The sequence below is a fragment of the Tiliqua scincoides genome, chromosome 16 (genome assembly GCF_035046505.1).
Source record: "Tiliqua scincoides isolate rTilSci1 chromosome 16, rTilSci1.hap2, whole genome shotgun sequence".
Lineage (NCBI taxonomy): Eukaryota > Metazoa > Chordata > Lepidosauria > Squamata > Scincidae > Tiliqua > Tiliqua scincoides.
The window spans coordinates 6,457,369-6,478,909 of NC_089836.1; the positions used below are offsets into that span (position 1 = coordinate 6,457,369).

Here is a 21,541-nt window from a genome sequence, read left to right on the forward strand (position 1 = left end):
GTGTCCCTGGTTATTTGGACGCCCAATTGCACTTCCACTTATGTCCACCGGAGGGCAGACTTTTCCAACGCCTGGTTGTTTATTATTGGCAGCATTTTGCACTGCCAGGCCTGAGGGCACACTTTCCTCTTCCCTGTTTGATTGACACCCTCCACACCTGTGTCCCTGGTTATTTGGACGCCCAATTGCACTTCCACTTATGTGCACCGGAGGGCAGACTTTTCCAACACCTGGTTGTTCATTATTGGCAGCATTTTGCACTGCCAGGCCTGAGGGCACACTTTCCTCTTCCCTGTTTGATTGACACCCTCCACACCTGTGTCCCTGGTTATTTGGACGCCCAATTGCACTTCCACTTATGTCCACCGGAGGGCAGACTTTTCCAACGCCTGTTTATTATTGGCAGCATTTTGCACTGCCAGGCCTGAGGGCACACTTTCCTCTTCCCTGTTTGATTGACACCCTCCACACCTGTGTCCCTGGTTATTTGGATGCCCAATTGCACTTCCACTTATGTCCACCGGAGGGCAGACTTTTTCAACGCCTGGTTGTTTATTATTGGCAGCATTTTGGCACACTTTCCTCTTCCCTGTTTGATTGACACCCTCCACACCTGTGTCCCTGGTTATTTGGATGCCCAATTGCACTTCCACTTATGTCCACCGGAGGGCAGACTTTTCCAACGCCTGGTTGTTTATTATTGGCAGCATTTTGCACTGCCAGGCCTGAGGGCACACTTTCCTCTTCCCTGTTTGATTGACACCCTCCACACCTGTGTCCCTGGTTATTTGGACGCCCAATTGCACTTCCACTTATGTGCACCGGAGGGCAGACTTTTCCAACACCTGGTTGTTCATTATTGGCAGCATTTTGCACTGCCAGGCCTGAGGGCACACTTTTCTATTCCCTGTTTGATTGGCAACTGTGTCCCTGGTTATTTGGCTGCCTATTTGCAGTGCCACTCATATCCCCAAGAGGTCACCCTCTGGTGGGTCAGGCAGGCAACTGCAGCCCAAGTGGGGAAGGAGCAGGGAAGGCCGTGCTGGCAGACTAACAGAGAACCAGAAAATTCTGCCCTCTTGTGGCTGTGACTAGAAGTGTGAAATGGCTGAGTAATAAACGGAATAGACAAGTCCGTAGATCTGTTTATTTGGATTTTGTGACCCAGTACACGGCTCGGAATCTGACATCAGCAAAATCTTTGTTGAATTCGACTTCTGCTCGGCTCCCAGATGATTCCCAGTAGAATAGCTGGTTTCCACGGAAGACTGTGGTCTTCATGGCGTCAGTGTCACGGATCTGAAGAGCGGAAGGGGAATGGTCAATTCTAACCTCTGTCAGCCTGCCCCCTCCCATCCGTGTCTTGTCTGGTCACATCTAGACCACAAACAGACCACAAACAAACAAACAAAAATGTGAATGTGTGTGAACAGGTTCAGAAGATTCCCCGGGTGAGCCTAGGAGAATGGTTGTTCTATGACCAAACTACAATTCCCAACTTGCTTTTGGAAAACCTATGACTACTAAAACTGGGACTGGAGCAGAGGTGTGGAGAGAAGGAAGTGATAGGCTAGACAGTCAGATCTGCTCTAGCCCACCACTCTTCCTCTTCCTTTTCCAATCCAGGAAGTAAGATGAGGTTTCCTGCAACGCCCTGGGGTCTGCATCCCTAAGCTTTTCTCTGCTCTCACCGAGATGTAGCTGGAGTGTGTTTGGTTGGCACCAGCCCTCAGGTCCACATAGAGGGCATGGATGGCAATGCGGAGCCGTGGAGCCACATCAATGAACACTCTGCACGCCGAGGGCAGTGTCCCTTCTGCTGACGTCACGGGAGCCATGATTTCTCCCCAGGGACCAAACAGCTGCACATCACACTCTGGGACACAGGAGAGAGACGACAAAAATTTGTGTTATTCTTCACATTTTTACCTCGCCCTTCCTCCAAGGGGCTCAGGGTGCTATACCTGTCACCTCCCCTCCTTTTATCCTCACAATAACCTTGTGAGGTAGGTAGGATGAGAGAGATACTGACTGGCCCAAGGCCATCCAGGAAACTTCATGGCTGAATGGGGATTTGAACTGGATCTTCCAGGTCTACCTCCAGAACCACTACACCATCTTGGCTCTGAGCAGAGTGCACATTACAGCACAGCCACTCAGACCAAGACGCTGCCAATCCCAAAACCTTCTTAGAAAAATGGGTGGTGCTTTCAGAGTTGCAGACTGAAGGGTCAATCCCAGACATACCTGGTGCAACCAGGTTCTGAATCTGGTTTCAGCCACTTCTGGGCTCCAACTTGGAGCTAGAGGCCTCTCCCTAAGCCCTAGCACCAAGAGAGCAGAGAGTCACCTCCCTTTTTCTGGACCTTCTCCGACAGCTTGACCTGGAAATCAACAGGTAAAGCTCTTCCTGCCATGAAAATACGTTGGCCTTATGAACGGGAGGACACCTGCGCATGGATCCCTCATGCCATCCTCTCTCTCACGCTTAAAGCCCCTTTTTTTGTTCCTTAACAAAAAGCTGCAGCATTCACTTCATGGCAACACACCTTGGTGATAATTTTTCTCAGCAGCCTTGCTGGTGTACCGAAGGACAACTCCGTTCCCGGGCTGCAGGAGGCGCTGTCTCACCATCAGGGTGTTGGTCCTGGAGTTGATGGTCGACTGCATCAGCTTCTTGCAGCCCGTCCTCCACATCAGCCGCCCAGAAAACAGCACCATCTCACCTGGAGCAAACGTGCGCAAAAAGGGGGCGGTCACACTTACTCCCTCCAGGTATTTTAGACCAAGACCACATCAATGGGTCCTAAACCAGGCAAAGCATCACACAGCCCTCCTCCAAAGAGTCCGGGAAACTGGAAGTTTTGTAGGCTTAAAGAATATTTGCTGTTGGAGATCACAAGCTTCTTTATAGAACTATAGTTCCTATTTTTGCCTATGAACATATACAAATATAAAGCGCTAATTTTCCTATTTCCTTGTTCCTTTCTGTGTGAATGATACACTTTCATTGCAATGTGTATCAGGGGTAATGTTTATCAAGGGTAATGTGCTGGAATGTGGTCTCTTTGGCTTCACATAGCTTAGGGCAGGGGTGTCCTCTGTGGGTTCAGCATGCATGAATGCCAGGCTCATGGCTGGAGGGCCTCAGAAGGTCTCCCAGAAGCCACTTCCGGTTCACGCTGGTGATTTCCAGCTGCATCCTTGAGGCTGAGTGTGACCTTCGGGGGGCTAGGCAGGCACCACCCCCACGTAAGTTACTGAGGAGCTGCCTCCCATGGATTTTACTATCTCCAGATTTCGGTATCCAAAGGGAGGTCGTGGAATGGCCCACTCACTGTATTGTGGCTAGGACAGGCTCACATAGCAGACTGAATGTGTCACATGCCCCTAAAGCACCTGCCCCTTGGCTTCTAGCCTGCATACGTTCAGAGGCACTCTTGCTTTTACAGATCACTTGAATATGTCCCGAGTCAGGTTCTGGTGCTGAAAATACATTGAGGGCTCCTGGCAGATTTGGCCACGGGAAGGGAAGTGGAAGCTAAGAGGAAACTGGATTGCAGAAGGCCACCTGTTGAGTTTGTGGCAGAGATCACATGTGAACCCAAGACGTTCCAGCTTTGCCCCCAAGCTGACACCCACCTGCGCTGCAGTTTAGGGAGCTCTCCAGCACCCAAACAGTGATCGCCTCTCCTAATGGGCGGCCGATGGCAACAGCGCAGTTCTTGCCTGGCAAGCCGGTCATGTTGATCTGCCCAGCGGCACCGAGGAACAGCCTCCCACAAACACCTGCATGAGAAAGCAAAGCAGGCAGGCAGCAAGGATGAGGCCCAGGGCTTCACTGATGATCTGCCATGGACTGGATTGTGCTCTCAAATCCCTGGCTGTGAGGGACACACGCAGAGGCTTTCACTCAGAGTGCCCACACAACAGCCATCACTACTTAACTGTATCCTTCTTTGGCCCCCTCTTCTCCTGGCACCGCCTCAAATCGGTCCCCCGGGGGTGCCAGCCCAGCAGTCTGTGGAAGATTCAGGGCTCTGAACTGCAGCCTCTCGGTCCCGACAGTCGCAGCCGTCGTCACCGGAGCCTGGCGATCCGACTGGGGGAGCCCCTGCGCTGTGGCTTGTCCTAGGCAGGGGCCGAGGGAGCAGCCTCTCACAGTCAGCGGTTTGGGGGAGTGCATGCACAAGACGGGGCTCGCCCGGGTCCGAGTTCGAGGATCAGCGCAGAAGTCCTGCCGCGTCTGGACGCCGTTGCCGCAAGTCGCAGAGCACTGCCCAGAAAGAGGCCCAAGGGCCGTTTTGAAATGCGTTTCGAAAGAGGCAGCCGTTCAGTGCACGTCCTGGGCCAGAAGGGAGCCCAGGTGTGGGAGGGAGCCCTTTCGTCAGAGGACACAAGCGCCACCCCACTCCCCCGGGCTGGCTTGCTCATGAGGTGCTTGCCTCAGGCGACAGGGGCCTTCGCCTCCACCCGTCCTCCTGCTTCTACCATTCCTCCCTCTCCCGGGATGACAAGAGACAGAAGGGATTGAAACAGAACAGGAAGTCAGGAGGAGAGAAGAGCGATGGGCCGCTCTCAATCACAATTCCTCTTTTGCCAAGTTCCCTTCTTCTTCTACCTGTGATACTCTAGCCAGCCCTTCTTCTAGCCTGCCCACTCTGGTGGGCCTCTCCTCTTCCTTCTCCAATCCAGGTGACAGGAGGAGAGGAAGAGACAGCGGCTGGTTGTGCCCCAGCTAAGGAGGGCCATCTCTGGTCCACCCCTTCAGCCCCCGCGAGATTTTGGGAAGGTCGTGCCCACATCCATCAGAAGCTTCAACTCTCAAGCTCCGGATGCCTCAAAGGAACTCAAGCGTGTCTTACCTCTGTCCCACGGCAAGCCATACCTCTGTCCACTGGGTGAAGCCCCACTCGTGAGCACATGTTCGGACAATGCACGGTGCGCTGGAGGGAGGCTTCTCTGCTTCTGGGCAAGAACTGTTGGGCAGCTCAATCTCCTGGCCTCTGGAAACCTGCATGCAAGTGACCAACTGTGTGGCTACCCCGAATCCACAGGAGGAAGAACACGGGCCCGTTCCTGACACTTTCCACCTTTCCAAAAGGAGAGAGGGGAACCGATCAGTGAAAGACACGCACATGGCTGGGAGACCTCACTCTTCACTCTAGCCAGGGCCAACTCAAGAGCGCCTGGTGTCTGAGGTGATACGCCAAAGGTCGCCCCCCTCTGACTCCTCCATGCTGAGCTGCATCTGCCAAGATTCCCTCTTCTATAGGGACAGGCGCTCTGTTCCCCCCTTTGGATCTGGTAACCCTTCAAGTGGACTAAGCATGAAAAGACCATACACATGTGGGGAGAAAAGATTCCTTTCCCTCCCGGGGCCTTCAAATCCACCAGTTTAAGCGAACACGCAACTAATGACCTCGGGGGACAAGGTTCCAGGTTGCACGCTTCCTGTTCTTCGGGGCGAGGCAAGCCCTGGCAATGTGAACTCGACAGGACCTCTTCCTCTTTCCTCTCCCCCATCTCCCGGGTGCAGTACAGCACCTTGCGCATCACACCTCCGCCACAGGTCACGCTGCAGGCACCCTTTTTGTGCGACCACCTTTGGGGGACCAGAGAAGCTCGCTGTTGAAAGCACCCAGGAGGCAAGGTGTGCCCTCTCCCCATTCCCTCCCGCTGTTGAGCCCCCAAACTTCTCAAAGAGGTAGCAGGTGGTCACCCTGACCTGCCCGGCTGTCTGAAGAAGCCAGTAACCCCCATGGCTGTCAGAACCCATCAGCCCACCTCCCTCCACTGCTCCTCCCACTGCCTTGTTTTGAAAAGAGCAGAAGAGAGAAGAGTGGTGGGCTAGAATGTCTAGCTGACCACTCCTCTCCTCCATACTTCCTCTTCTGCTCCGTCCCTCTCTTCATTTTTAAGGCTGCGCTTGTTTTTCAACTAGAGGACAGCAGGAAGTTACCTCACTAGCATGCCTCTAGCACGATACTAGCTCATTTCAAAAACAAACGACAAACACACAAAAAATGGTGTCGAATTCAAAAGTACGTGGGGTTTTTTTTTGCCATAGAGGTGCAGTGACTAGAGTGACACCATCCTGCTCCCCCATACAGAATCCTTACCACGGAGGCAGCCCTGTTTTCTAGTCCCAAGCCTGAGGGGAAGATTGCTAGCGTGGTGAACTGGCCACTGTGGAATGCGGGACGCTGGACTAGATGGGCCTTTGGCCCGATCCAGCAAGGCTCTTCTTATGCGGTCCTCAAATCTACTGGCATTTACCTTGCTGGGCACTGTTCAGAAGCACAGGCCTTGCTGCTGGCCGGCCTACTCGTCCTACCGCATTTTGAGTGAGGAAGAACTCGGGTTGCGTTTCCATCCCGCCTGACGCAGCGGATCGAGAGGGGGATCTTTCCTCCGCCACAAGTCACGGGGCAGGGAGAGAGTTCCTTCACTTCCCAGCTGGAGAATGCAAGAACGGACAAGACAACCAGGATCAAGCACACACCCTCTGCTTGTCAACAAGCCACTCGACGTGACCGCCTGTGGCGAGCAAGAATTACCTTTAGGCGACCAAGTCAAGGAGCCTTTTGCAGTTTGGAAGACAGTCAACACTCTTCTTTCCAGCCAGAAGTAGCAACCAAGGCTAGAAAAAGATTCTGACTTCTAACATCTCAGCACTTGCTTGCAGTCTAATTGCCCCTCTTTCAAGAGATACAGGACTTAAGCTAACTGCCTTACCTTGGTGGGCATGGCCCAAGATTACAGGCTTCCAGCCAGCTTGGTGGCTTCAGCGTCTGGTTACAGTGTTCCTCCGCCGTTTCTTCTCTGGTGTCAAAAGCCAGGCAGACGTAGCGTAGCAGCATTGAGCCTGGAAACAGAAGGGCTGGAGTTTAGTGCTTCCAACTCAACAGAACATTCCCAGAAGCTCTTGTGGCTGGAACCCCAAATCCCTTCATGAACTCGAGCATAGCTTTTTCGGGGCACTCTCACTGAGTCCTCCTTTTTTTGTACCTCCTCTTGCCCAGGGAGAACTCTGAAAAACTGCCTCTGGGAAAAAAAAAAAAGTTCTGCAAGTTTCCTGCATAATCAGTTGGTACCGTGAAAGAGACCTATTGGCTAGCGCCCATGATGCAGTCCGCATCTTCTTCACAATTCCAAGAACAGTTTTGTATCTGTTTTGCAACAGTGGCAATTTGCTTTTATTTCTTTAAATAAGAAATTTATTTCTTGCATTTGGATGCGCAAAGGAATAAGCAAGACCAATCAACGGGGGCTCCATCACTCAACTGGCTGAGATTTGCGTCCATAAAGCAACTTTTCATGTCGATCACACACACCGCAGGTGCCTGACTCACTGGGATCAGGGCCAGCTCAAGACATCCAGACACCTGAGGCAGGATGCCAAATGCCACTTTGCTCACGCCAGCCACTGCCTTAACTCTCCTCCCCCTTGAATTCAGAACCAGTGGTCTACAGTCCAGAGTTGGAGACGCTGCAACTCAGAGTCTCACCTCCTCCACAGGTGACAGAGCATTCTCCAGCCAGAGGGCTCCAGACATAGACTGACCCATTTCTGTGCTGATGGGTCCACACTGGGGCAAAAGACTTGGAGGTGGGCACGCCTTCCTGCTCGAAACAGGATAGTGGAAGCAAAGCATCTAATTGAGTTCCAGAGCAAGCTGAGCAGCCAATTCCCAGGATATATCCTGGGAAACAAACACATCTGCTGGTGCAAATGTAACCAGCAAATGTAAAAAAAAATGGTGCAAATAAATGGGGAAGCAGGGAGCTAGATGCTTCATACGTACAGTGCTCCATCCCAGAGGGCAGACGGTCACCACACAGGGCACAAGGGAAAGGGGTTTCTCATCTGCCGGGCACAGGCTCTCCTCCACAACGGTCTCCAGTCCGTCGTGGTCCTGGACGCAGGTCAAATTCTGTGGGGCAACCCCCATGCCACAAATGGCCGAGCACTGGCCTGGTGCAGACTCCTTCCATCTGGACGGGAAGAAACAGCAATTACAAGTGCATTCCATGCAATAAACCAGCTCCTCTGAGAGGCCAACAGAGGCTCCTGCCACCCACCTCCACCCAATGACTGCAGTGCTAGGAGGCCAGTTCTGGTTCTGGCAGGGCGAGGGGTGGCTTGGGTTCAAAAATCCTGCACCCAAGTAATCCCAATTCTGTACCTAAGCAAAGCCGAGTTCTGATTTAGTTTACATGAAGAAGTGACACCAGGCACCCAGGACCTCCTGACTTTCTTAATGACTTTCTTTTAACCACTGTGGTTGGTCTGTGGAACTCCATGCCACAGGATGTGGTGATGGCGTCTGACCTGGACACCTTTAAAAGGGGATTGGACAAGTTTCTGGAGGAAAAATCCATTACGAGGTACAAGCCATGATGTGTACGTGCGACCTCCTGATTTTAGAAATGGGCTACGTCAGAAGGCCAGATGCAGGGGAGAGCACCAGAATGCAGGTCTCTTGTTATCTGGTGTGCTCCCTGGGGCATTTGGTGGGCCGCTGTGAGATACAGGAAGCTGGACTAGATGGGCCTATGGCCTGATCCAGTGGGGCTGTTCTTATGTTCTTAACTACAATTCCCAGGAAGCCTTGCAGGTCTCTTGTTATCTGGTGTGCTCCCTGGGGCATTTGGTGGGCCGCTGTGAGATACAGGAAGCTGGACTAGATGGGCCTGTGGCCTGATCCAGTGGGGCTGTTCTTATGTTCTTAACTACAATTCCCAGGAAGCCTTGCAGGTCTCTTGTTATCTGGTGTGCTCCCTGGGGCATTTGGTGGGCCGCTGTGAGATACAGGAAGCTGGACTAGATGGGCCTATGGCCTGATCCAGTGGGGCTGTTCTTATGTTCTTACGATGGTCTCTGCAGCTATAAATGGATTGAAACTTGCTGGGTGGAGAAGGGGCATGGAATAGGCAAGCTGGAATACTGGTGGATACCGGCTCCTACAGCCATGACAGAATTCTTGCTCTTGAAGAAAACATCAGAGAATGGAGTGCTTTTGGCAAAGCTTGGCGTTACCTTGTAGGACACATCTCGGCACTGCAGGACTCAACCAAGGGCGGTTTTGGTGCCCCCCCGCACTCTGGATCGGGCAGCGTCACCATCAGGCCTCCGCCTCCGTCCTTGATACAGCGGACCGGCCGCTCCCTCACGCCCCCGCCACATGTGGCGCTGCAGGGCCCAAAGGCCTCCGCCAACCACCTTGGAGAGAAGAGGAAGGGCTGATTACAGCTGATCACTGTTCTGCAGGAAGGGAGCTTTAGGGAACTGGTGGGAGGGAAGGAATTCGCAGCCAGGGCCCAGCTGTTGCCTTAATGAGGACTAGCAGAATGATCCATGACTTACTGAGGTGGGCATGCTGCCAAAACACACGGTTCTTGCCTGGAAAGAGGTCGTGGGGTCTTCAGACAATGCAGATCATCGGTCATCTCTCCTTGCGTCTGGTCAGCGCAAGAATAATAAACCCCCACTGTCCCTGGAAAAGGGGAGAGGAAGAGAAGCTCACAGTTCCCACTGCCAGGATCTCCCAGGTGGAAAGAAGGATTCTGGGGAAAGAAGTCGCATTGTCAACTCTCCATCGTCACCATCCCTCCTGCTGCACAACAGATCAGAGCAGATTCCAAACCCTTTGATTTGTTTTGCACTTAACTGAAGACAAACTTCAAGAAGTCCTACTTCTTCCTAAAGAACAGAGACAGGGGTCCAGAGACCTGCGAGCCTCACCTTGCCCACAGGTCACCGAGCAAGGCGTGAGCCGGGCAACCCAGGAGAACGTGTGTTTCTCATTTGGTCTGAAGTAGCTGAAGGTGACAGCTGGACCGGTTAGGGCTCCATACTCCTTCCCGTATTTTCTATAGACCTAGAGGCAAAAGAAACCAGGGTTCAGATTGGGGACAGAGCCAACAGCCTCTAAACTGTTTGAATGTTTTGGAAGGGTTTTTGAATCCAGGAAGAGGAGGCACTGCCTGGCGTGTCGCCTAGAGGTTTGGTATGAGTTCTGATTACCTGTATCTCTACGTCTGCCTGCAGAGGTCCATCTGCGTGAATCTCCTCCAAGATAGGCAGGTTTTCCTCTGTGAGAAACACTTTGTATTCGATCCGGTTATCTTCCAGGACAGAGGGGTAGGTGGTGTTTGAGGACATGCGGCCTGCCCCAGCTACGATGTAATGCCCCTGCATCTTCACAGCTAGGATAAAGGAAAACAACCGCATCTGATTACCTACAGAATCAACCACTCGCATCTATAAATGGACGCATGCACTGGAGGTTAGAGGGTGGCCCCATTTGCTAGTGGGGAGTGTGGGAGGAGTTGCTGCCGCCCACTGCTCTCCACAAGCAGGCTTTGCACCTGGGGCAATTCCAGCAGCCAGGGCAGCACTAGCCCTTCCCGTGGCACTCACCCAAGTGCGTGAAAAGTGGTTTGCGGTTGACCACGTGGACTGTGGTGGTGTTATGAGGAAGCACCAGAAAAGTCACATACTCTGGGAGGGGGCAAAAAAAAGAGAGGGAGGGTGGATCGTGTTCCTGCCAGGAAGACCCAACAAGGGGAGGAGAAGGCATAGCCACTCTGCCCGCAGCTGGGGAAGGATCGGAGTGCACTCCCCCACACCAGTTTGCCTGAGGCAATGGCCTCATGGGTGAGCCAGCTCTGGATGCAGGAATCACCATACCTCTGGAATTGCCTTCCATGTAAGAGCCCTGCACATTGAAACAGGTCGCGTTGCCTCCTCCACACACCCTGCACACATCCATCTTCTTCCCAGAATCCATCCTGCCGTCACACCCAAATTCCTGGGCAAAAGGAAAGAGTCCTTTTAGTTAGCTAACTAGGGAACAATGCGACCATTGTTGGCCAAAAGGATGGGACACAACATGGAGAGGAAATGCAGTTCTGGCACAAACCCCTGCACAGGGACATCTCCGTTTCTGGCTGGCTCAGTGCTCGAGTGCCAAACCAGAAGCTGGAGAGATGTGCCCTGGAAAAGAACTAGAAAGGCACAAGTGCCAACCCTGCTATTGTCACTTTCTTCCCTGCAATTGGATGGGTTGAAGGGACTGCACAATTAAGGACTGCCACCTTCTCCTTCGAACTCTGCTCCCGTACCTCTTGGCCAGAAAACACCCAGAATAAGAACTCAGCCTCGTTCACTTCCAGTGAGCAAAGACTGCACGCTGGCCACCTCCTTCCTTACCCTGCAGCTCCCCATCACGCACAGGCCGAGCAATCCCCCTTGTGCCGGGCACCTCGTCCCATCTCGGAATCGCTCTCCTCTTCTCACCATGAAATTCTTCCCGGATGCCTGGCATATGTGTTGGCAGAGGGCATCCCCTGAAGGAAATTGGCAGAAGCATGTTGACAGGCTAAAAACAAGGCCAAACCTACCAGCAATGCATGCTGGGAAGGATCCCAGCACCCCACAAAAATATACGTTTGCTGCCATTTATCCTTTCCTCTCCCACTCCTTCTCTTGCTCTGCTTGGCTGCTGGTTCTCTTTCCTCTTCTCTGTGTTGCCTGACCCCAAAGCAACAGCAGACATGGTGGCTCGGGCATCACCTTGTTTGTTGCCAGGCTGACTTACCTGTGGCGTAGCTAGCTGCTGAACTCCACTTATAAAAGGTGGGGAACTCCAGACTGAGGTAGAGGGGCTTTGAATCTGTGGCTGCACACTGTTCATCCATGAAACCCAGCTGGGTAGTCGGGCAGGGCTAGAGAAGGAGCAGATAAGCCTGGCTCATGGATGGCTGGTCCCAGCACTCCATTCAAATCCTTCCTTTTCCTCCCCCCCCCCCCCATATTGCTGCCACTCTATGAGCACATAAAATGATGCAGGGCACGGACAGAGCGGACAGAGGGGTGTTCTTTTCCCTCTTGCACAACACCAGAACCAGGGGACAGCCGCTCACATTGAGCGTTTGGAGAGTCAGAACAGACGAAAGGAAATTTCTTGATCCAAACCTGGGGATCTCCTTGACACAGGATGCGGTGATGGCACCTGAAAGTCTAGATGCCTTCAAAAGATGATTGGACTGATCACCAGAGGAAAGGACTATCACAGGAACTATCCCACAGCAACGAGGGTAGCAAAGAAGGTGTATTTCCCAGCCACCATTGCGTCCACGAGAGTTGTTTGGTGACATTTTCTATGGGGTTATGCAGAGCTGGGAGGACGACAGCTCGCTGACCCCACTGTGGCCAATTTACCTTTCAAGGACAAAATTGTCCCAAACCACTACAATGCAGGGCCCTGTTGTTGCTGTTTCTGGTGGTGCCTCTTCTGCATCCATGAGTCTGCTTGACCCTGGCCCACCAGAATTGGTGAGATCTGATGGAGAGGGCCTGGTCCAGTGGGCAGAGAAGATGATAAAGGCTTCTCTAGGGAGGGCTTGGTTCCATCCTGCCCTGAAGTGGTCATGAGAACTAGAAACTTTATACCGGCAAGGGAAGTAAAAGCCCAAATTTCTGGTGAACCAGAAATCAGTATGAACTAGACATGTGAGGAATTCTAGAATACAATATAGTGTGTGAACGCAAGTCCCGTGTTTTCGGATCAAAAACCAGCAGGGCTTGGTCAGCTGGCATAGCACCATGCCTGAGAGCTGGAGCTGTGAATTGGAACTCAGCAGGTTCAAATCTCGCCTCTGCCATAAACATCACAATGCCCTTAGAAAAAGCCGCTTAGTCTCAGTCTTTCCCAGCTGCAATATGGCAACATTACCTGCCCGCCTTACAGGGTTGCTGCAAGGTTGTAGGGCAAGAGGATTGACGTGAAATTAATTGCTTCACACAGGCAGAACATGCCATGGATGTGCTTACCATATGATTATGATTGTTGGATTGAAGGGTGTATTACTAATGGCCAAGACCTACCTGTGTGTTACACACCTCCGCTTGCAGGTCTTCCCCCTCACACTGACGCCCACCAAAAGCAGGCCTGCGAGGAAAGGACACCTCTGTAAGCACAGCAGAACTCACCGCTAGAAGGGGAGCTGGCCGCTTCTTACCTTCACTGAGCCTCTTCTCACGCTTCTCATCTCCTAGACTGGAAAAGGAACTGGAGAGAGCCAGGAGGGTGCAGTGGTTGGGGAGCTAGACTCAGACCTGGAAGATCCAGGTCCAAACCCTGGCTCAGCTCAGCCACGAAGCTTCCTCAGTTACCTTGGGCCAGTCACTATCAGCCTCACCTACATTAGAGGCTTGTTGTGAGGACATAAGAAGGGGGGGAACCACAAACTGCCCTGAGCTCCTTGGAGGAAGGATGGCATAAAAATGTAAAAAATAAATACAGAAGAGAGGTGGGGGGCTGGAAGGGTGAAAAGGAAGAGGGCGACAGGCAGGAGAGGAAGTGTGGAAGAGAGAAGAGAAGTGGGCTAGAGTGTCAGAGAAATCTGTCTACCTTGACTGATCTTCTCATTCAGGAGCTTGACCAATCTAATTCATCCACATGCTCAGGGGCAGGAAAGAGCTGCATCGAAACCGGGTACAATCCAGATCTCGATTTTTACCTGGGGTTGTTGCACCGTCGCAGTCTCACCGCCACCCCCCCTCCGCAGCTGCGGGAGCAGGGACCGAAGGCCGTCCAGCTGGACCACTGCCCATGGACCACCGCGATCGGGCGCAGGTCTTCCAGGGAGCTGCAGCGGCCCTTGGAGCACCACTGCAATCAAGAACAGGTCCCGTCATTCAGGAGGGTGTCTTCCGCCGGCTCCGTCCTCCAGGCTGCTCCCGATCCAGAGACGTGTTTTACCTGGTCGATCCCACACTCAGTTCCATCCAGGAGGGGGACGAGGAGCCGCGTGCAGTGGGCCTGGTCGTCGGGATTCGTGTGGCAAGAGAGAACTTTGCACATGTCCTAGTGTGGGGCGAAGAGGGGAGTTCCGTTAAGTCAGTGTTCTTCAGCCACGACTCCAATGGGGTTGCTCCAAAGCATCGTTTTTGGAGAGGGGGGGTGGTGGCAACCTTTCAAAGCCTGTGCAAGAGGGGCTTGCAAAGAGCTCAGCTTCCACAGTTTGCAAGGAGCTGAGCTCCTGCAATCTGCAAGCCTGGTGTCAATATAGAGAGATAAATGTTTGAGTGTCTTTTTTGTTGGTTGGTGCCCACTGCGCTGGGTGACACCCTCAAGAGGCGTGTTTGTGTACGGCACCATTACTGGCCAAAATTATGAATATCTTGGTATTTTCAAATGATATATCACGCATTTGAAGGATAATTTAATGCAGAACGCAACGAATGTGGAAATGTCTGCATTCCGTCAAAAGTCATTGTCAAATAACTGCGCCTGAGGTCAGCGCAAACCCGGCCAAGAGGGTTCTACCCACCATGTCACGTCTGGTGAAGGTGCAGGCCGTGGCTCCCCTCCCAAAGGCGATCTGGCACTGTTCATCCGCTCCGTAATACAGCCCTGGCTTCCCACCCGGCATGCTGTCCTCCAGTTCCGGCAGGTCATTCATGCAGCTTCCATGGCCTGCGCTAGGTAAAATCCATGATAAGAGGCGCAACCTGTGGGATTTGTGGCACGGAAGGAGCAGAAACTGCTATGCGTTTAATTCGCTGTGCAATCCAAGCCTGCCAGCATGTCCCTGTGCTGGCCTCCACCGTATCCTATCCTCCCTCCCAGGCCTGAACGCCCCATGCGCAGCTGTTTGGACTTGCGCCAGCTGTCGCAGATCCAAGTAGCCCCATTGGGCAGGCTGGGGCATTACTCAGGGTAAGGGGAAAAATAATCCCTTACTCCAAGGAAACCACCAGCGGTACTGGATACAGCAGAGGATGTACAGCCCCATTGCACTAGCACGGGATAGGACTGGGCTGCCAATGTGTTGCCAGGACTGGGTTATGTATAGGTCGACTGAGGCAGTCACTGGGGGGGCAGGGTGTCCACACCCGCTCACCTGTCTGCCCCCACAGCTCATCCTCCCAGAGGGAAAATAGCAACAGGAAAAGTATGTAAGAGAAGGGGGTGGAAGGCTAGAGCACTGGAGAGACTTACGGACAGCTCAGCCTTGCTGTCCGCAGCTGTGTGGCTAAAAGGCGCACACAAGAGTAGCAAGCGGACCCTTTTACCTGAGAAAGACCGACAGCTGCTTCCTGCTACACTGAGACCAAGTCAGATCTATGCTGTTGTGACCTCCTTCGGAGCCCATAACGTGTCCGCTCCCTAGACACCGGTTCCCCTCGCCGTCGTGCTGGATCCCAAAGCTGAGAGGAGAAGAGAAACAGGATGGGAAGCGAGGGTCAGGAACAGCCCTGCGGAGCCACGTTCAGTCTGCATCGGTAGACCAGGAACAGCGGAGGAATGCTTGGGCGTTGCGGGCCCAGTTGGAAATATTTCTGACCCACTGACACTGCAACAGGAGCCGGTAAACAGGTGGAAGGGGAGAGGTTTGTGGGCCATTCGTTGGGAGGGGGTGAGTTGGCTTAAAAATGGATTTGGATCGACCTGCTTCGAAACCAAATGAGAAACTGCCTGATTTTGGGGGCGGGAGGGGGAAGCAGGCCAGTTTTATTCTGAGTTAATATGGTTCTCGCCTGGAGGAGCTCATCTAAACTTCACTGATTGCAGCGACCATCGAGAGAATCTGGAAAGGGGGCTCCCCACAGTGAGAGGTTTGCGGTTCCATCGCAAACCCAGATCTCCCAAGGGCTAGCTGGAGGGAGTGATGGGCTTCCCTAGCCCCTGGAGGTACCACAGCCTCTCCCCCCCCCCAAGACTCCTGCCTGCTCACCTGTGTCCAATCTCATGGGCAATGGTGACTCCCAGGCCAAAACCTGTGTCCTCGGTGATGGCACAGCTCCAAATGGAGGAACAGGCCCCGCCCAGGCGGGCGATGCCACGCACCTGCTTGTTGCCGTCAGGTAGCTCCAAGTCAAACCTAAGAAAAAACAGGTGCAGGCAAAGAGAGATGGAGTCAGGGCCAGACTGCCTCAGGTGGTGTTTGGGCAGAGGCACCTATCTTTGCAAGCCCACCGACTTCCACCTCTCCTCTCTTGACTCAGAAAGCTCCCTCGCAAGGGTAGCATCAGTGGTTTAGAGGTCCCAGGAGTGGAAGCAAACCTTCTCCTGTTGCACACCTGCCGCTGCACCTGACTCCAAGACCGGAGGAAGCTTCGTTACCTGGTCACGTACAGAACGAGGTCTGCATGGAGGGGATCCGAGTCGTCCTGCGGGTTGACTTTCTTGGACCATTGGCAAACGCTGACAATCGAGGAGGTGATGTTGGTGGTGATCTTGATGCCTTCCTAGAGAGAAGGCCCACACTCAACCCGCCACGACCAGCAAGATCAGAGCAGTGGAATTTGAACAAGAGCCTATGCCTGTCTCTTAGTCGAGGGTTAGTCTGGCACTTCCATGAGACTGTCACTTTGAACAGTAGTTTGGGAGGACTGAACCATCGCTGACCACCTCCACTGCAAGTTTTCCTGTTGCTTCCTGGAGTTGAAAAGGTAGAGGAGAATGGAACAGAAGAGAAAGTGTGGAGGAGAGGCAAGCAGTGGGCTAGAGTGTCTCCAATCCTCCACACTTCCTCCTCTTCTCTGTTCCCCTCTTCCTTTTTCAATCCAGGAAGACAGAAGTTGGCAAAGGCAAGTGGACAAGTAAGGGAGGACCACAGGCTCTGGAGGTCTTGGGGCAGCCTGGACACGTCCCTCCCCAGACTCCTGAACAAAACCTAACTTGACTGATTGATTACTTACCTCTGGTTCTGTGAGAATAATCATTCTGATCAGGTGAACTCTGAACTGGGCTCCCAGCGAGGCGTCTCGAAACAATTCAGCAGCCTGCAAATCGGAGGGAGGGCAAAATTAACCTTCAAAATTGCTAGGATCCAGAGGCTGCCATTAATATGCATCTTCACCTATTTAATTCACAGTATTTTTCACCCCACCTTTCTCCCCCCCCAGGGTGGGGGGCTTACAAAAACAGATTCAAAAAGGTGCAAGGAACAGAAAATCACGATTAAAAGAAAATGGCACCATAAGCTAAAACACATACAATATGAGCCGATCTTAAGCAGGAAGACAACCAAACATGATGTCAATAAAGCAGAAGCAACCACCTTAGAAAAGGTGAAAGATGATCAAGTCCAGGGCCAGCAGTGTTTTGTGAAGCAGCAGCGAGGAAGGCAGGGCTGCCAAGCACTGACTGCCTGGTTCCCTGGCATGCACACGTATGTCCCAAAGCAAGGGGGGGGACATTCCATTGGAGGACACTTCCAGGATTTCTGCCCCAGGGGCCCCCAAAATCTGGCTTTATTGCTATAAATTGAACCTAGGACCCTTTTGAATTCAGAGCATTTGCTCTGCCAACAAGCTTCGTCTCTTCCTTGACGTGTCAGGACATGGGGTCAGTCTTACTGAACACTATAGAGGGACTGGGACAGCCAGGTGCACAGCAGTAATTTTGGCTTGCGCATTTTGCAGCACTGGGCCAAGCTGACGAGCTACCAGGACCAGAAGAGAGACCACAAGCTCCAGCGCTACTCACGATGTTCAGATTGGTGAGGATGTACCTCTCTGTGTCTTCCTTGTGAAACTGGTAGGTGTCTGGGCCCACCACCACCAGCAGCTCCAAGTGCTTCAGGTTCCCGTCGGCTGCTTTTCGAACTCGGGATGGAAACCTCTTTCCTACAACCAAACGCACCGAGTGGCATTGCCGAGGACTGACAGTGCACCCTCAAACGCACCCAACGCGCAGATGGGAAGAGACAGGAAGCTGGACTAGATGGGCCTATGGCCTGATCCAGTGGGGCTGTTCTTATGGTGGCCTCACTTCCAAGAGGAGCCCTTACCTGTCCACACACTTGCTACATTCTGTGGGACCCTGAACACAATATGAGGCCCAAGGTGATGCGGGTCCCTCAGCAAGGCCCGGTGTTGGCGTCTCACAGGCCGAATGTGAATCTTCTCTCCATGGAAGACGACAACCCCTTCCTGGAGGAAATAAAATCCCACCCCTCTATTATCTCACCAAGGGCTCGGGTGTCAAGCGGAATGGATTTTCTAGTCCACTTCTGGACTCCAGAACCAGAACCCTCTCAATTTGGGGATGAGGTTGAAAAGACAGGGGAGGAGACTAGAGATGGGGGAATTAGAAGAGGGTCCGATCTCCCCCATTGCGAACCCCCCGCAAAAGAGGAATCCCAGGAGCCAGGCACACCCTTCCCTGCCCAAGAATAGTGCTCACTGCAATCTCCAAGGACGCTTTGAAGTCCCTGCACCAGAGCCAATATTCCCTCAATAAATGTTGCCTCCCTTACCAGTCCCTGCTTCTGCTCTTTCCCCCCTCCCTGGACAATGGAAGGAAGGAAGAAATGAAGTGGAAGAGGGACACTCTAGCCCCCAACTCTTCTCTCTTCCACACTTCATTGTGCACTCCACTTCTTTCTTTCTTTCTTAGTCCAAGGGAGCAGGAAAGGAAAGCACACACACACAGTGGGGCCCCCCGAATCAGCAGATTCCAAATCTGCGGATCTGCCCCCCTCCCCCCTGGGCAGGATATGAACTGCCCTGAAGCTGAGATCCGACTCACCAGCTGCCCTTCGCAGTACGTTACTCGACCTTCGGCCCCTGGAGGTCTCAGGACCTCCCCCCCGGCAAAGCAGTTACCCCAGAAACGACTCAGCAAACTTGCAGAAGAGTTCAGCCTTCGGTCACTTGCGAAGGAGGGCGGAAGGAGGGCCCGGTCCTCCAGGAATTCAAAGGCGTAGAGTGTCTCCCGAGTGGTGAGGGAGCAGCGTTGGCTCAGGCAGGACATCCGTCCGGCTTGGCCCCCCGCGCAGGAGCATGCGAGGTGCACAACCTCAAACTCAGGCACTGCGGAGATGAGCAACGGAAGCCATCCTGAACGTCAGCATCGCTCCGCCCTCTCTTAGAAGCTGTGCAGGTGTTTGGGTCAGCCCTATCTGTGGCTAAAGGATGTGCGTACTGAAGGCCATTTGCTAGCTAAGAGGCAAAAGACCTTTTCTGCAGGTCCAGTTCAGACATGGGGGCAGCTGCCTCAGGGTAGCAGATGGGTTGGGACACTCATCTCTGCCTGCCCATTCACTTCCACTGCACCTCCTCCTCCTCACCCCTCCCTCCAGATTGGAAAAGGAAGAGGAAGACACTCTAGCCCGCCACTCTCTTCTCCTCCACTTCTGTTTTTCCCCCTTCTTTCAATCCAGGTAGTTGGGAGGAACAGAGGCTCCATCATGAAGTGGGGGGGGGGCAGCCTTTGATATGCTGTCTTAGATGTTGGGCCAACTCTGTTTTTATGAAACATTTTTGCTGAACAGCGGCATATAAACACCCTTCACGCAAAAGCGTCTCCTCTCCTTTCGACCGGGCAAAAAAAAAAAGTCCATTTCTAGAAGCAAACGTAGGGCCCGCAGCAAAGCGAAACGACAGGTTTGTGGTACAGTCACCTCCTAGGAAAGCCCCCTCTGCAAGCCCTGCTGAAATGACCAAAGCCGTTTTACTAACATATCTTCATAGAAAATAAAAGGCTCGTTTTACCTTCAAAGGGTGAGCTTGTGCCAAAGTAGGAGGAAAGTTCTCGCTCATCCAAAGAACCCAGAAATCCCTGCAGGTTGGAGAGAAAGGAAGGGTTTTCCCCACTTCCCCTTGTACCACGGGAAGCTCGGCTTGCTGTAAATGGGGCTTCCCCATTGCTTTAGCAAGCACAACCAGAAGGGTTCTTTTGCTTCTGTACATTGCAAATGTCTCCCTAGAGGAAATTGCAGTGACTTTGGCCAAGGCCTGACTGATTATGGGCACATTACTGCATCCCTCAAAAATGAGATCCATTTTGAGGGCACTTAAATAACAGCCAGTGGCATGGTGGATTCTGATCAAAGTTATTGGAACTGGTGCCCCTCCCAGCAGAATCTGTGCCTTCCACCCCACAGTCTCCGGCATTACTGGCTTTCTTCCCAGGACCTGCCCATCCATGAGGCCAACTGAGGCAGCCGCCTTAGGTGGAAGATTAGTGGGTGGAGTACTGCCTCTGGTTTTTCACCTGCCTCCACCTGGCTGATCCTTTGATTCATAAAGGAAGAAGGCAAGTGAGGAAGTGTGAAAGAGAAGGTGTGGGGTAGTGGTTGTCTTGAGTGTCCCAGTGCCTGGTTCAAAACTCAGGGGAAAAAAACAAGGACCACCCCACCACCAAACACATGCATACTTGGAACTTCTAGTTGCACATTAACTGAGCACATGCAGAACTATGACCTGTTGGACCAACAAAATCAAAACAAGGAGGACACAGCTGCTCAGTGCTTCACTCCCCAGTTAAGTTTTGCCATTGCCGGACAAGGAGGCACAAACAGATCGCGGCAGAAGCAAAGGGGTCAGGTAGAAATGATGTTTCTGCAACGTTTCAGGGGGTTGCTGGGAAAACAGACGCGAAGCAACCACTTGAAAATACAGCTACTAATGTGTGCCTCATTTGCATAATTACTCATCCATTTATTTGCAAACTGCATTGGGTGTCCCATTCTCTCCCTCCTTCCCAATTTGGGGAATGGCTGTAGAGCAGCCCTGGGCCCTTCCTTCACCTGCAGTTGTGCGTCACCCATTGTTGTGACAACACGTTATCTGCTCAGAAGGGTGGTGCAGCTTGGCTGTTTGTGGTTGAACCCCATCACCCAGAAGGAACAAGACACGTTCGTCTTTCAGGAGGGCTCAAAGCTTACCTCGTGGGTTCCAGATCGCCAACAGACGCCCGGTGAGACTGCAAGGAAGACCAGCACCAAAGGATATGCAGTCATGATGCAAGGGCAGCCCACGGACGCCGCCGAGCAAAGGTAAGCTTCCGACTTCCTTTGGCCACAGCCTCAAATGGAGCAGAAATGTGGAAGGGGCCAGAGTTTAAACAGAAGAGGGGCGATCGGGACGGGGGGATATTTTGCTGCGACTTTCAGCCGGGGTGCCTGCCAAAGCCACTGGGTGGCCGGAGAGCCTATTGCACAATGTTTGCAGACTGGCTAACACAGTAAACAGTCATGATGGAAACTGGAGCTTCAGATGGGTTAAAAAGCCTGAAAAGGGAGGGGGGGTGAAGGAGCAACTAGGGAGGGAGGCCTCAGTGCTGTTTTTGTCTATGCAAGTCTCACTGCGTTGAATCGAGCCCCCTCTCTGGTACGTCTGCAATATCGAATGACAACCAGAGGTCCTGCTCAGACAGGGACCATTTGTAATTTGAGGGCAGGTGCACAAAATAGCAGCTTCCATATGTTGGGAATTTTGTGGGGACTTCCTGGGGGGAGTCAGATAGAGCAGAGCAAAATTCCCCAGCTCTAGAGAAGGTTGGCCATCAGGCTACTGAGCAAGATGGCCCCAGAGCCTCAGCAGAACCAGCTGTCACATCAAGCACCACCGGCAGAATGTGTCCATATCAGCCAAGATACATCAAAACCCTCAGGCTTTTGACGAAATCAACTCTTGGCGTTTACACTGCTCTTCAGAAATGCCTCACGTACCTTGCCTTGTGATTCTGGCTAAAGGCTTTCAGGACCCCGATTTCCTCCTCACTTCCTATCTGCA

General features: G+C 52.8%; 1 protein-coding gene across 1 annotated transcript; it reads right to left on the reverse strand.

The window, feature by feature from the left end:
- Positions 1 to 1,141: 1,141 nt before the first annotated feature.
- On the reverse strand, positions 1,142 to 17,892 carry ADAMTS13 (ADAM metallopeptidase with thrombospondin type 1 motif 13). The gene is made up of 29 exons (XM_066610621.1): positions 17,812 to 17,892; positions 17,508 to 17,647; positions 16,718 to 16,801; positions 16,140 to 16,264; positions 15,751 to 15,897; positions 15,089 to 15,223; positions 14,344 to 14,494; positions 13,773 to 13,877; positions 13,531 to 13,682; positions 12,896 to 12,959; positions 11,607 to 11,733; positions 11,219 to 11,355; positions 10,697 to 10,817; positions 10,427 to 10,507; positions 10,031 to 10,212; positions 9,749 to 9,884; positions 9,371 to 9,500; positions 9,044 to 9,226; positions 7,809 to 7,998; positions 7,512 to 7,626; positions 6,739 to 6,868; positions 6,280 to 6,459; positions 5,423 to 5,605; positions 4,889 to 5,093; positions 3,949 to 4,276; positions 3,643 to 3,789; positions 2,550 to 2,726; positions 1,692 to 1,876; positions 1,142 to 1,299 (listed from the first exon to the last, which is right to left on the reverse strand). Exons 3-29 carry the CDS (start codon positions 16,739 to 16,741, stop codon positions 1,147 to 1,149), a joined length of 3,993 nt encoding a protein of 1,330 aa, XP_066466718.1. The 5' UTR covers positions 16,742 to 16,801; positions 17,508 to 17,647; positions 17,812 to 17,892; the 3' UTR covers positions 1,142 to 1,146.
- Between the last annotated feature and the right edge of the window lie 3,649 nt (positions 17,893 to 21,541).